Source organism: Callorhinus ursinus, unplaced genomic scaffold, assembly GCF_003265705.2.
Source record: "Callorhinus ursinus isolate GAN/ISIS: 27379988/994484 unplaced genomic scaffold, GSC_fseal_2.0 scaffold5, whole genome shotgun sequence".
Classification (NCBI taxonomy): Eukaryota; Metazoa; Chordata; class Mammalia; order Carnivora; family Otariidae; genus Callorhinus; species Callorhinus ursinus.
The window spans coordinates 600,794-614,954 of NW_027397067.1; the positions used below are offsets into that span (position 1 = coordinate 600,794).

The 14,161-nt window shown below is 46.2% G+C and overlaps 2 protein-coding genes across 14 annotated transcripts in view; one reads left to right on the forward strand and one right to left on the reverse strand.

Annotated features, from left to right (window-relative positions):
• The window catches only part of SPIDR (scaffold protein involved in DNA repair), a 584,775-nt gene extending 571,756 nt beyond the window's left edge, over positions 1-13,019 (forward strand). For 11 of the 13 annotated variants that reach the window (XM_025870570.2, XM_025870571.2, XM_025870573.2 and 8 more), the window contains 4 exons: positions 4,515-4,608; positions 5,667-5,781; positions 6,080-6,133; positions 11,265-13,019. In XM_025870570.2, coding sequence (XP_025726355.2) covers positions 4,515-4,608; positions 5,667-5,781; positions 6,080-6,133; positions 11,265-11,420 — 419 coding nt within the window. In that variant the 3' untranslated portion in view covers positions 11,421-13,019. Of the gene's footprint in view, positions 1-4,514; positions 4,609-5,666; positions 5,782-6,079; positions 6,134-10,585 lie in introns of all 13 variants that reach the window. The other 2 variants (XM_025870574.2, XM_025870572.2) reach the window with 2 other exon arrangements.
• Positions 13,020-13,128: 109 nt separating this feature from the next.
• CEBPD (CCAAT enhancer binding protein delta) lies at positions 13,129-14,161 on the reverse strand. Its single transcript, XM_025870578.2, has one exon. The coding sequence runs from the start codon at positions 14,089-14,091 to the stop codon at positions 13,270-13,272; it is 822 nt and encodes a 273-aa protein (XP_025726363.1). The 5' UTR covers positions 14,092-14,161; the 3' UTR covers positions 13,129-13,269.

Below are 14,161 nucleotides of genomic sequence, written 5' to 3' on the forward strand. Positions count from 1 at the left end.
TAACAGTTTAATAGTACACTTCCCAGTAATCCCTTAGAATTTATTTAGAGTTACCAGAAGGCATTTCCAGTGGTGTGTAGACCCTAGATAAAATAGATTTCTTCAACTGTGTCTTGTTCCCTACTGGAAAGAAATTGCTTAATCCCATCTAAATGTAAATGAAGTTAACACCCAAAGATATCCTAGGATAAAAAGGAACTTCAGTTGGTAGCAGTCTTCTTTTTATTAGTTCATGTGGCAGACACTAAGTACTGCTGGGCACACACACCCATGGAATGGGAGCCGCTCATCCTGCTTGGCCCTACTTATGCCTCTGCCTGTTGTGAATTGGTCAACACTGCTTTCCGGCCGTATTATAAGCCATTATTGACTTTACTTTTAATCCCTTTGACTCAATCTTGATTAGATTTGCAAGGACAATGAAATTAGCTGGGACAGCCTTTCCAAAATCAAGATCTATTATTTTCATTTTTAAAAAGTCATTCAAGTGGGCATTGCATGAATGCATTTTAGTAAATCAAGCCTACTTAGTTGTAACAATTGTTTTATCCTCTACAGATAAATTTTTTCCTTATGCTTATTCTAGTGGGGAATGAAATTCTTTGCTCCAGGAGTAGGAGGGATGACTCTTCTATTTTTCTGGAAACTTAGGTCACATCTTGCTTGTTTTCAATGTCTAATTTCACCACTTTTCAACAGGAATGGTCTGTGATTTGCCAGCATGTCTAGATGATATCTATAATGCTTCACATTTCAAGAAAGTAGAACATCTCAGTCTCCTGTTTAAAATTCCTCACTGGCTTCTCATGCCTTCCAGGTCTAAAATCCCCAGCAAGACCCTGGATGACTTGGGTCTCCCAACCTCACAGCCATGTCACTTGCCTTTCCTTCATGCCCCTTTGGCCTCCAGCCCTGCTTCAATGTGCAGGGTCAGCCTATGCCCTCCACTCCACCTGCAGCCCCACCTCAAGTCTCTTCTTTTGGGAAACATTCTCTGACCTCAAGCTAGCATGGAGGGCCTCTCTTCTCTACCTCCAGGGGCCTTTTCCATTTCTCAGTTTAGCATTTATTTCATGGTATTTTTTAATAGACTATTTTTAGAGCAGTTTTAAGTTTACAGCAAAGAGATTCCCCATACCCTACACATGCGCTTCGTCCCCCACTATCAACATCCCCCACCAGGGTGGTACATTTGTTATAGTTGATGAGACTACATTGTGACATCATAATCACCCAAAGTCCAGAGTTTACATTAGAGTTCACTCTTGGTGTTGTACATTCTATGGGTTTAGACAAATGTATGACATGTATCCATCATTATGGTATCAACAGAATGGTGTCACTGACCTAAAATTCCTCTGCTCCACCTATTCATCCCTCTCTCCCCCTTAACACCTGGCAACCACTGATCTTTTTATGTCTGTGTAGTTTTTTTTTTCTGACTGTATAGTTTTGCTTTTTCCAGAATGTTGTATAGTTGGAATCATGTAGTATATAACCTTTTCAAACTGGTTTCTTTCACTAAGCAATGTGCACTAAGTTCTTTCCATGTCTTTTCATGGTTTGATAGCTCATTTCTTCGTAGTGCTGAATAACATTCCATTGTCTGGAGGTACCACAGTTTTATCCATTCACCTACTAAAGGACAGCTTGGTGGCTTCTAAGTTCTGGCAATTAAGAATAAAGCTGCTGTAGGGGCGCCTGGGTGGCTCAGTCGTTAAGCGTCTGAGGTCCTGGAATCGAGCCCCACATCGGGCTCCCTGCTCCACGGGAAGCCTGCTTGTCCCTCTCCTACTCCCCCTGTTTGTGTTCCCTCTCTTGCTGTGTCTCTGTCTGTCAGATAAATAAATAAAATCTTAAAAAAAAAAAAGAATAAAGCTGCTATAAACATCTTTATATAGGTGTTTGTATGGACGTAAGTTTTCAGCTCCTTTGGATAAATACCACCAAGTACAATTGCTAGATCATATGGTATGACTATGTTTAGTTTTATGAGAAACTGCCAGGGCGCCTGGGTGGCTCAGTTGGTTAAGCGACTGCCTTCACCTCAGGTCATGATCCCGGAGTCCTGGGATCGAGTCCCGTATCGGGCTCCCGGCTCAGCGGGGAGCCTGCTTCTCCCTCTGACCCTGTCCCCTCTCATGCTGTTTCTCTCTCTCTCAAATAAACAAATAAAATCTTTAAAAAAAAAGAAAGAAAAAGAAAGAAACTGCCAAAATGTCTTCCAAAGTAGCTATACCATTTTGCATTCCAACCAATCAGGAATGAGAGTTCCTATTGCTCCACATTCTTACCCAGAATTTGGTGTTGTCAGTGTTCTGGATTTTGGCCATTAAAATAGGTATGGAGTGTTGTCTTATTAATGAATGTTTTTTTTGTTTGTTTTGTGGGGTTTTTTTTTACTTATTGAAGTATAGTTGATTCACAGTGTTACATGAGTTTCAGGTGTACAACATAATGACTTGACAACTTTATTCATTATGCTATGCTCACTGCAAATGTAGCTACCATCTGTCACCATACAGCTCTACAGTCTCATTGATTATATTCCCTGTGTTGTAGCTTTCATCCTCATTACATTCATTCCATAACTGGAAGCTTATATCCCCCCCACTCCTCCCTCCTCTGGCAACTACCACTTTGTTCTCTGTATTTATGGGTTTGTTTCTGCTTTTTGTTTATTTTGTTTTTTTAGATTCCACATATGAGTGAAATCATATAGTATTTGTCTTTCTCCGACTTATTTCACTTAGCATAATACCCTCTAGGTCCATCCATTTTGTTGCAAATGGCAAGATCTCATTCCTTTTTTATGGCTGAATAATATTCCATTGCATGCGCGTGCGTGTATGTGTGTGTGTGTGTGTGTGTATGTGTGTGTGTGTATACCATATCTTTTTTATCCATTCATCCATGAATGGACACTTGGGCTGCTTTCATAATTTAGCTATTGTAAATAATATTGCTATAAACATCGGGATGGATATATCTTCAAATTAGAGTTTTTGTTTTCTTTGGGTAAATACCTAGTAAGGGAATTACTGGATTATATGGCATTTATTTTTAATTTTCTGAGGAACCTCCATATGCTTTTCCAGAGTGGGTGCCTCGGTTTGCATGCCCACAAACAGTGCACTAGGGTTCCTTTTTTCCGCATCCTCACCAATACTTTTTTTTCTTATCTTTTTTATTTTAGCCATCTTAACAGGTGAGGTGATATCTCACTGTGATTGTGATTTGTATTTCCTTGATGTTGAGCATCTTTTCATGGGTCTGTTGGCCATCCAAATGTCTTCTTTGGAAAAATGTCTATTCAGGTCCTCTGCCCAGTTTTAATTGCATTGTTTGGATTTTTTTTGGTGTTCTCCTTGTTTTAATTTGCATTTCCCTAGTCACATGATGTTTGACATCTTTCATATGCTTATTTGCCCTCTGTATATCATCTTTGGTGAGGCATCTATGAAGGTCTTAGGCCCATCTTTTAATTGGGTTGTTTGTATTGTTGAATTTTAAGAGTTCTTTGTATACTTTGGGTAACAGTCCATTACCAGATGTGTTTTTTTGTGAATATTTTCTCCCATATTCATGATGTTTTTCTCATTATGTGTTCATCTCGGCCAGACTATGGAGTTCACAGGAGTAGGGACTGTAGCTTTCATCGTTGCATTTTTTATGCTACACATATATCCCACACTAAGTAGCATTGTATACATATTTGTTGAATAAATAAGTCACAAAAGTTGAATTAAAAAAGAAATAAGGAAACCAGAGAAATCACGTAAGAGGAGATATGAACAAAGCAATAAGAATATTTCTCTTTCCTTATCAAGGAAGTGGAAACTAAGATAAGGAATTCCATTACACCTATTAAGGAGGCAAATACTAGCATGCAGCTCAGTGAAGCTAGCACTCTGTAAATGGATGGTGAAAGTGTGAATTAGAAAGTCCTTGTGGGAAACACCTCTGAAAGGGTGTTTCTGCATCTCCAATACTCATATTCTTGGCAGAGTGATTCTGCTTCCAGGAATCTATCCTAAGGAAGGTATCTCACTACAGGAAAGGCCTTATGTGGAAAGCTGTCCACTGCCTCAGACCTGTATGTCCAGTTTGGAGGGAACCGTGACACATCACCTAAATTGAATATCGATAAGACAGTCCTTACAACAGCTCTACAGCAACCTACAAAGTAGAATGAGACATTGCCTGACGGTTTGCTTATAATGATTTCAGTACGTATGCATCTGGAAAAAAAGACTAAAAAGATGAGGCAGAATGGAAATACTTGGTTGGGTAGTAATGTGGGCAACTTTTAAAACTTACTTTTTATTGTTGTAATTTTGTTTTTGCAGTACATGGAAATTATAAAAAGCTTGGGAACACTTACATAATCTCATAAGTGAGGAAAAAAAAGTCTGAGGAATCTCACGTTAACATCTATGTCTTGAGGGGCAAAGAGAAGTTGGGAGGGAAGACACTGCCTCTGGACTCCAGCTTTTGCTTTCTCTTGGGCCTAGGCACTGTGGTTGGTGTGGACGAGAGCACTGCTTTCTCCTGGCCCACTTGCGAACTGTGTGGCAACGAGAGATTGGAACAGAGCCCAGGAGACAGGTGAGGGTGCAGGAGCTGGCCTGAAAGACCCCGGGGCAGCCGCAGCCAGTCCGAGGGGCTCCACAGCCGCACTGCCTCGGGCCAGCTTCCCCTGCTAAGGCAGGGCCGCCACTGGGAAACCAAGTTCCCACGCTGCCGCTTGGAGGCCATGGCACTAGGTGTGTTTACTTCTTTGTAACAGGGATTTTTGCTGGTCCTTTCAGTTCCTCCCATCTTAAAAGAGAAAAGAGCCAGGTTTTGTACTCAGGTCCTTTATTATCAGCAGAGAAGAGAAAAAGGGCAAACCTGAATAAATGAGACAAACTTGGTAACTGTACAGCTTGTCTTTTGCAGGGGTGCAGACTTTTCCAGGGACCAGTGAACAGCTGTATAATCAGACATTCATTCCTTCCCCGACCAGAGTTACTGCATATCCTCCCTGGGGCTCAGGGAGCTGGGGCTGGGTATCAATGTCATTCTGAGCCAGTTCCCCAGGCTCCCAAGGTGACTTTGTCACCTGACAGAAAGGGGCATGCTCATTACTTTTCTGCTTCTTAATAACCAAAGCACAAGTGTTTTCTTGATGCCTCCTGGGTTGGTGGTCTTATGTATAAACAAGGCATCACTGGATCATTCTAGAGACAAGAAGAGTGTGTATCACAGGTTTACTTGGTAGCAATAAGGAGCATAGCTACTGGTGATTAGAAGTAGGTTTTCCTGTTCAGGCAGATGGGAAGCCCTGACTTCCCCTTGCTGAGCAGAGGGCCTCCACTTCGCTTCATGGGATGTTTGCTGTCATCCTCTATGCCCAGCTTGAATGAGGCTTCCCTGCCTGAGTGTCCCTTCCGTCCCCTGGGGCGTCAATTGCCCACGCAGCAGTTAGCCAGAAGCTGACGCTGATCCCTCAGAACAGGCTGAGCTTCTTCTGGCCTATTTCAGGAACTTGGTTTCTGAGAGTAAATCCCCCTTTTCTATATCAGCAAACACTCAGGTTCAGAAAAAAGTGTCTGTCTACTGCTAGACTCTTTTGATTTGTGCCTTTTCAAGTGTTATCTTCCTTGTGTGTTTCCAATCAACAGAGGCACCTTTTCCTGTGGGGACTGCTCCCGTGTGGTCACCTCTCCTCGCCTCAGAAGGCACCTGCAGGTGTTCCTGGACTGTCCGTCTCGACCGCAGTGCACAGTGAGGGTCAAGGTAGGAGCGGTGCAGGAGTTCATGTGCATCCTACCCCACCTCATGGAACTGCTCTGCCACAGTAGCCAAGAGGGCAGCATCTGTTGTTCCTGCCCTGGGGAGGGGATGGGAAGGACACCCCCTCAGGAGAACAGTCTTTCCACATCCAGGACTTACAGTCACATTTGACATAAGGCTCTGAGGTGGAAGCTGCTAAAGAAATGAAGGTGGTTTAGATTGAACATTACCCTCCATGCGTGGGCGTGAGCACTTGCCCCAGTCCTGGGATTTTAATCAGCCCGCCCCACTGTTATTGCAGCTGTCCCAGGCCAGTATTTCTTCACTCCTGAGGTTTGCCGCCTGCGAGGATGGGGTAAGTCCAGGAACATGCAGCCCAGGTGTGCACCCCTGTGTTCTTAAGCCCCGAGTTAGTGGATCATCTCCAGGTGAAGATCCTTGTCCCATGTACTTTCAATTACAACAAAGTGCCACAGTATCATTGGGTGCATGCTAAGTGTTTAGACTATACCAAGACATGCATATGTCTTACTGCAGTTAATAACTATACAATAGTCAATAATAAGTCTTACTCCCTGACAAATAGCTGTGTCTGTTCATGAGATTCTTTCCATTTTGGAATTGAGGTGATTTCCTGACCAATCTTGCAGTAGATACATGAATATGCCGCCCTGGCTTTGATTATAGTTAGACCAGGGACATTTCAAGTACTACTGCCATGATTCAGGTTAATAGAACAGAAATATCTGAGACACACATTTTGTGTTTTTTAATTGCTGGGTATTCCAGAGTCTGAGTAACTGGAAACTTAACCATTATTTCTCAGAACTCTTTTGCCTTCCCTGAGAGTTACTATGGTGTGAGGCTTATTAAAGTGGTGTGCTCCTCCAAGAAAACCACCACCTAAATATACATAACTTACAGTCTAGAGACAGTTTCTTCCTTGTGAAATTTAGCCCTCATAAACAAAAGAGCTCTGTCCTTGAGATGTCACCTCTGTCTTGTCAAAACCAATTAAAAGCACCACAAGTGGCTTCAGGAACCACTGAACCCCAGAGAAGAGCACTGAGGACTGACCCCACTGGGGTGATGCCAGGGCACAGCACCTAGGTCACAAAAGTTATCCATGGCCAGTGTTAGGGTCCACATCCAAGTAGCAGACTTGGGCCAGCTGGGGAGATTGTGGTGAAAAGGGGGCTGATCATCTACAGAACTTTCTGATGGGGTCCCATGGTCAAATTCCACCTCTGATTGCAGTCTGAATACAAGGCTGAATTTATCCATCCTCTGGAGCTGTGAGGGGCTTCTGCCCCTTAGGAAGGGCTGGCAGCATGAGGAGGCGGGGCAGCCATTTGCACTCATTCCTCAAAACCATGGCTCTCAAAGTTTGGACTCATTGGGTACGTGGATAAATCCATGGATAGGATCCTTGAGGATCACTGGTCTGACTGTGGTTTCCAACCCTGATTTCAGGGTGGAACTGCCTGCAGGGCTCTAAAAAGAGTTTCTGGCTCCGCCCCTGGGATAAAGCCCACCAGCCTGCGCATAGTTCCCTAAAGCAACTCCATGACACCCCCAGCCCAGCACCAAACCTTTATCTACAGGGCTCTTTCACATGTAGGGATTGATGTGTAGACCAGGCCGTAGGAGGGTTTATGAGCTAGTTATTCCCTGATTGTTTACAAGTAAAATGTAAGTAAATAACTCTAATGGACTAAGAACTATGCTCACAACTTTTCTCACACATTGCCTTATTTAATCTCTCCAACATCTCAGTGGTGCAGGATCCACATTTTACCACTGAAGAAACAAGAGTGCAGGGCTCACAGTCACGGTCTCTATTGGGTACATTGTTATCCCCACAAGTGACCACCTAACAGAGTGGGAGGAGGGTGACAGGGTCCTTATGTGTATGTTTCTATTCTTCCTGAAGTTTATATGTTTAATGTGTGACGAGACAGTGGTACCTGTTGGCTGATCCCTTGTCACCTCACCTCTGTCTTTGAGGTGGGGGTGGGGGAGGAGGAAGAAAGAAGGGTGTGATGCTGGGTAAGGCTGATGAATTGGAGGGATCTTTAAACAGGTGCTAAAAATGGCAGATCTAAGTTATCAGGGAAGATATTTCCATGGAAAAGGTTGAGGGAAAGTGTTGGGGAAAACTCCTGCTTAAGGAGAACACAGAGCGAATGAACCAAAACGCACAACCTAAACAAACAAAAACCAACAGCACTTGGGATGGCGCCTAGCTCCCTGTAGGTCCCACACAGCACAGAGGTGCAGTGCCTGCCCTGCAGTTCCTCAGGTGGCCTTGGCTGGGCCCTACCAGGCTCAAGCCTGATCTCGCGCTGGTTTCTCGCAGGCTCTCCAGGAGAGCAGCCTGGTGCTTCTTCTAGAAAGCCTCCAACCATGGACTGCCCTTGACTACCCTAACTCCCTGTAGGGACCCAGAGACCAGGAGGAGGCCCTGGCAGAAATCCTGCCTCTTCATTTGATTTCCTTCTGACTGAGGCTGACTTGTACCTCTCACACATTACACTTCTTAACTACAGTACGCCCGTAGGCAAAGCCCTAATTATAAAGAGCTAGGGCGTGTGTACAACCGTACGTGTGTGTGTGTGTGTGTGTGTGTGTGTGTGTGTAGGTGGGTTTGCCCATGGGTGTGCTTGAATGTGTGTATACACCTGTGTGTGCTCATGTGTACATGAGTGTGCCTGAGTATGTGCCTGTGTGTGCACATGTGCACTGGGTGAGGCACAGGGTGGCAACAGCCTCAGGTATCACCTTTCTGGGTGCTCTGTTATCAGAGCTGACGCCAGTCAAATTAGGGTAAATTGCAACCTGGAGGGACAGAAGCTCATTCCCCTCCTCCAGCTTTACTCACAGTGAATAATCAGGGCTTTACATCTGACCTGCAAGAAGCTGATAGCGGATGGGTACAAGAAGGACCTCGGTGTAGACACGAGGATGAGTTTTCCAGTCTGGATTTTGTCAGTTTTCTGGGTGAGAATGCACATTGGCCAAAATCCAAAGAATCAAATTAGGCTTTCCACGAGAACTCTATTCCCTGGAACACATGTAATGTTTCTGGTTAGGACACATGAGTGTTAAGTTTTATGCCGTAACTTTAATGTGTTCAAGCTACAGATGTGAAAACAATGGAGTTCGCCACTGTTGTACATGTCAGTTCTCAAAGGTCACATTACAGTAATATGAAATTTGGAGTTTGTTTCCTTACTTTCAGAAAAAGAAAAGTTAAAGGAAAATATAGTATGCCTTTTAAAAATAGAGACACGTTTTACACATTTATATGAACAGTGTGTTTGCATTTGCTGGTGTGATTTTTTTTTACCTCTCCATGTTAATTCCTCCCAAATATATTTATCATTTGATCTCTGTTTATAAATGATATAGTTATTATTGACTATGGTATAGTTATTATAAACTTTAGCTGTGAAACCTGACATTGTAAAAGGAAATGATCTGTTACTGACTTTTTTTCAAGTTAGAATTCTGTACTTTTACCCCAAGTGAGTGTAGGAGTGCCTGGTCCTTCTACTTCCCCACACACAAATGTGCAAGGCTAGCTAAAGTGGGAAGAGACAGCAAAGGAGTATCCAGCTGGCCTACCTCAGTCCTCCCAGACCTGGACGACAACGCCTCACTCTGCACGGCCCTGTGTGTGCCTTCCGCACCAGCATCCCCGTGGCTGTCTGGTCCTCTGCCATCTTTTCAGGGTCAGGCCCCTCATGGGTTCATAGCAAGCCCTTGATTAATGATCAAGGCAGTGAGCCATGAACCTGACATCTGTCACAGATGAGCTAAGCGGAGGAAGGTCTCAGCCATGGTTGTCCAGTCAGAGACTTATCCAGTTCCATCTCTTCACCTGTCTTGATTATGACTTCTACTCCCCTATCCCTCCATTAAACCACTCTGTTGACCTTACTCTAATTTTTTTTACTGAAGAAGCCTGAACTCTACAAATCATATTGAATATGCTTGGTGTTTCACACCATGCCTGACTTAAAAGACAGGAAAGCAGAATGATCACAGTGGTTTGGCATTAGAGCAGTGCTCACATCCCAGATTGATCCTGATATGTATTGCTTCAGAACAAACCATCTCAAAGCTTAGTGGCCTCCATACTTACTCTGCACACAGATCTGCAATTTGGATAGGGCTCTGCCGGGACAACTCATCTCTGCCCCGCAGGACATCAGCTGGTACCCCAAAGGCTGGGCTAGAGTCACAAAACGCCCTTCAGTCCCTGGCTGGCTCTTGTACTCCTGTTGCTTGGGACCTTCCCGGGCTCAGGCCAGATGCCACACAGTCTGGATTCCCTCATGGCATGTGTCTGGATCCCAAGAGAGGCAGGCAGAGGCTGGGCACCTTCCTGACCAAGCTCGGGACGCCACTCAATGTCCCTTCCACCACACTCTTCATAAGAAGCAGTCAACTGAGCCCAGCCCAGGAGCCAGGGTGACAGCAGTGAGGTGCCCACCTTTGATGGGAGGGCACCAAGGAGCCACAGACATGTGCCGACTTTGGCTGCGTTGTCGGAGCCCTCCGGCCTCAATCTCCTTTGCCAAGACACATTAATGATGGAATGGGTGAGCTAAAACATACTGAACTGAGCTACTGTAGAGATGTGTTAAGCCTCTTGCCCAGAAGAGTGAGGTACCCCAGACAGTACTCTGCAAGTGGCAGCAAAGGAGTCTCTGAAAAATGCATTACCCTCTAGGGCTTCGGTGTCTGGTAAAGCCACAGATCTGACTTATCCCCATGCTTTTGAGCTGCTCTTTATTTTCAGCCCCACCCCAGGAAGAAAATGTTCTGAGGTTTGAGACCACCGAGGCCCTGCCATACCTTCCTAGCCTAGTCATCTGGTACCCCTGCTGCCCAGCGCCCTGAGTTCTCACCTAGAGATGAAACCTGCCCAAGATTAATCACCATAAGACACTCATCAAACAATGTGAAGAAAAAGCTTTTTACAACGTAGACATTTTTGGCTCAGTGTTACTCTAGAAGAAATGGGATCCTAACTGAGGAGGGAGGTTTGGGGCAAAGTACCAGGAAATCCTTTGACCAGAAGTGTTGCTAGATTGGGGAAGTGTCCCAAAGGAAGTGGGAGACAGCTGCAAGCATGATGCACGCCCAGCCCCCAGCCTTCCTGCTAGAGAACAGGGCATATCCCTTAGTATGTCTGTCCCCAGTTCCTCTCATAGGCCAGCCAGCTGGGACACGCTTGTCGTTGCATCCACTAACAGCAGAAAAAAGGAGTTCCTTCATTTGCCATAGTAAATAGAGCTTTTATCAAGCCTTTAATTTTTTTCCTCCTTACCCATGTTGTTCTTACCATTTGAAAAGTGGAAGGTCACAGACTGAGGAAAGGACCTTATGCTCTGCTCTTTGGTGTTCTGTGTTTTTGGGAACAGAACGTCCAGGGCTAGCTCTATTTGCTTTAACCAGCATGCCTTCTATCACTGCAGAGTTATGAAGTGAAGAGTGTCCTCGGAAAGGAGGTGGGGTTGTTGAATTGTTTTGTCCAGTCCATAACCACCCACCCAGCTAGCTGCGTTGGATTGGAGGAAATTGAGCTCCTGAGTGCAGGAAGAGCCTCTTCCGAACACTGCCGGTTGCCGTAGGATTTGTGAACTTTGTGATGCAGTCGCAATGGTGGTGGAGGTGGTGGCAGCTTGGGGTAGTTATTTGTTAACTATGGGCAGAGCAAATGTATGATCTTGAAATGGAACTTAAGATTTTTCTGGGTCAAATGTTAGTAAGATGATTTTGTGAACTAAACATCAAAATACTTTTTTCTTGTTTTTGCAAATTTAGGAACATGTTATTAAAACTTAATAAGCCTGAGATATTCATTTTGTATTTCATCTTAGTCAATAATATTAAAACAGCAAGAAAAAAATTTCGTTCACTTGTAATTTTTTAAGTGTTTAAATTTTACCATGATCCAACGTTTTTCTTGTAGTTATTTAACACTGTCCCAAAGAATACTCTGCAAAGCTGAAACATTTGTCCTAAATTGTAGTATTACTGTTCTACACAGTACATGTCCAACTTAGGCATTTTGCAGTTTAATATTTTTTGGAAAATGTTCTGGTAAACTGTGTCAGAGGTAAAACTGTTACCCATAAAGTATAGATAAGTTACCTGGTGTGATTATCACCATACTGCACAGAGGTATAGATAGCTCACTCTAGATAGGCCTGTTTAATCTTGTGGGTACTGTGCACAGAGAGCCAAGATAACAGATTCAAGAAGAGTGATTGGTTATTGTTTGCTTTGTTGGCAGAGATTTAAATTAACATTAAATGATAAATAAATTATCTTTAGACAAAGATTGTTTCCTCCCTTGTAATAATATAATCATGACAGGCCATGGTTATTGATTACCTAATACAGACCTAGCAGCCCAGAGCAAGAAAAGGTGCCTAGTACCCACTTTAACTGGGAGAAAGGCAAACGGCTTTATTTGTCCTGATTAAGTTTTGAAACACTACAATGCCTGGCAAGATAGCTGGTTTTGAGTAGCTTTTTGACTGTCCTTTGCATCTACTACAACAGGACTATTTTGTACTTAATACCCACTTTGAGAAATGTATTCAAAGCAGTACATAAGACTGAGGAAAGTGAAAGCAAAGTCCCATGAAAGTCAAAGATTAGTCAGACATGCTTTTCGGATAACCAGAGCCCTCCACTACCCCCTCACCCCTCGAGCAGCCAACTAAAATTAGGGCGCCCTTCAGCTCTTCATAGAGCCCCTAAATCAGCTCAGGGATAGTCGGCCAGCCAGCCCCCTCCCCAACTCGGGCTACTTTGGGAGCACCTTCCACCAGAAAGCTGCTAGCTTAACATGAGCTTAGTCGTGCTTCGCCGATCTTAGGCAGATATGTAACATTTGTAGGTAGACTGTGGCTGGTTTCAAAAGCAAAGCAGACCCCCTTTTCTAGGGACCTTGGTTCCCCCTCATGTACACACACCTGGGTCCCGCGGCCTCCCCGGTGCCTTGCTGCATGCCCTTCCCCAGCGAGGTCCTGGGGGCTACCAGCGTTCAGGAGTCACTGTGAATACCGGAATCGGGTGGTTTTAAATGCTTCTTTATTCTTACAAATACTGTAAAAATTAATATAAAAAAAGTGAGCATGCTCAGTCTTTTCCTCTTATCTACAATACAAAGGATTTGTCTGAAAAGTCTTTTTTCTTACAAATGTACCTTAGCTGCATCAGTAGGAATAAGATGTAGAAAAGCTACCATTATAAAAATAATTTAAGGAAAAATAAACACGTATAGCTTCTCTCGAAGTTCAGTGGTGGTTAAGTCCAGGCTGTAGGTTCCTTCGTTCGCGCGTCCCAAAGAAACTGCAGCCGGCGCCGAGCGGCTCTCGCGGCGTCCGGGCGGGGCGCACTCCGCTCCCTGGCCGGTCGGGTCTGAGGTATCGGTCGTTGGTTGAGTCTCTCCCGCCCCCGGGGCGCGCGTTACCGGCAGTCGGCGGCCCCAGCGGCCGGCAGGAAGGGCGAGCTGGGCAGCTGCTTGAAGAACTGCCGGAGGCCGGCCAGGTCCCGCGTTAGCTGCTCCACGCGCTGGTGCAGCTTCTCGTTTTCGGCCGACAGCTCCACCAGTTTCTGCTGCATCTCCTGGTTGCGCCGCTTGGCCTTGTCGCGGCTCTTGCGCACCGCGATGTTGTTGCGCTCGCGCCGCTGCCGGTACTCCGGACTGCCGCGGTCCGGGCCCCTCTTCCCCGCACTCTTCTCCCGGGCCGGGCCAGGAGCAGGGCTCGGCCCGGGGCTGGAGCGCGGCGGCTCGGGGGACGTGGGTGGTGTGGGTTGTGCGGCCGCCGCCAGGCTCACCACGGTCTGCGCGCACGCGGCCACCTGCGCCGGCAGCAGCGAGCCGGGCGCGTCGCCGTCTCCCCAGTCGGGCTCGCGCTTGAGCGGACGCGGGGCAGCTGTGCCCGGGCCGTGGGCACGCGCGAGGGCGCCGGGCAGCAGCTCCAGGGCGCTGGCAGAGGCGCCTGCCGCGCCCGCCTTGTGGTTGCTGTTGAAGAGGTCGGCGAAGAGCTCGTCGTGGCACAGCTCCAGGGTGGGCACGGCGGCCATGGAGTCGATGTAGGCGCTAAAGTCGATGGCGCTCTCGTCGTCGTACATGGCAGGGGCAGCGGCGCCTGGCTCGGACAGGCTTCCCGGCTCGCTCCCGCGGCCCGGCTTGCCCGCCCGACCCGGCTCGTAAAAGGGTGCGGACTCCGCGGGCCAGGGCGCGCCGCGCGCCGGGCCGTCCAGGCTAAAGAGCGCGGCGCTCATGGCAGCGTCGGGCCGGGCTCCTTGTCCGAGCGCGGCTGTCACCTCGCTGGGCTGGGCCCCGCCGCCTTTT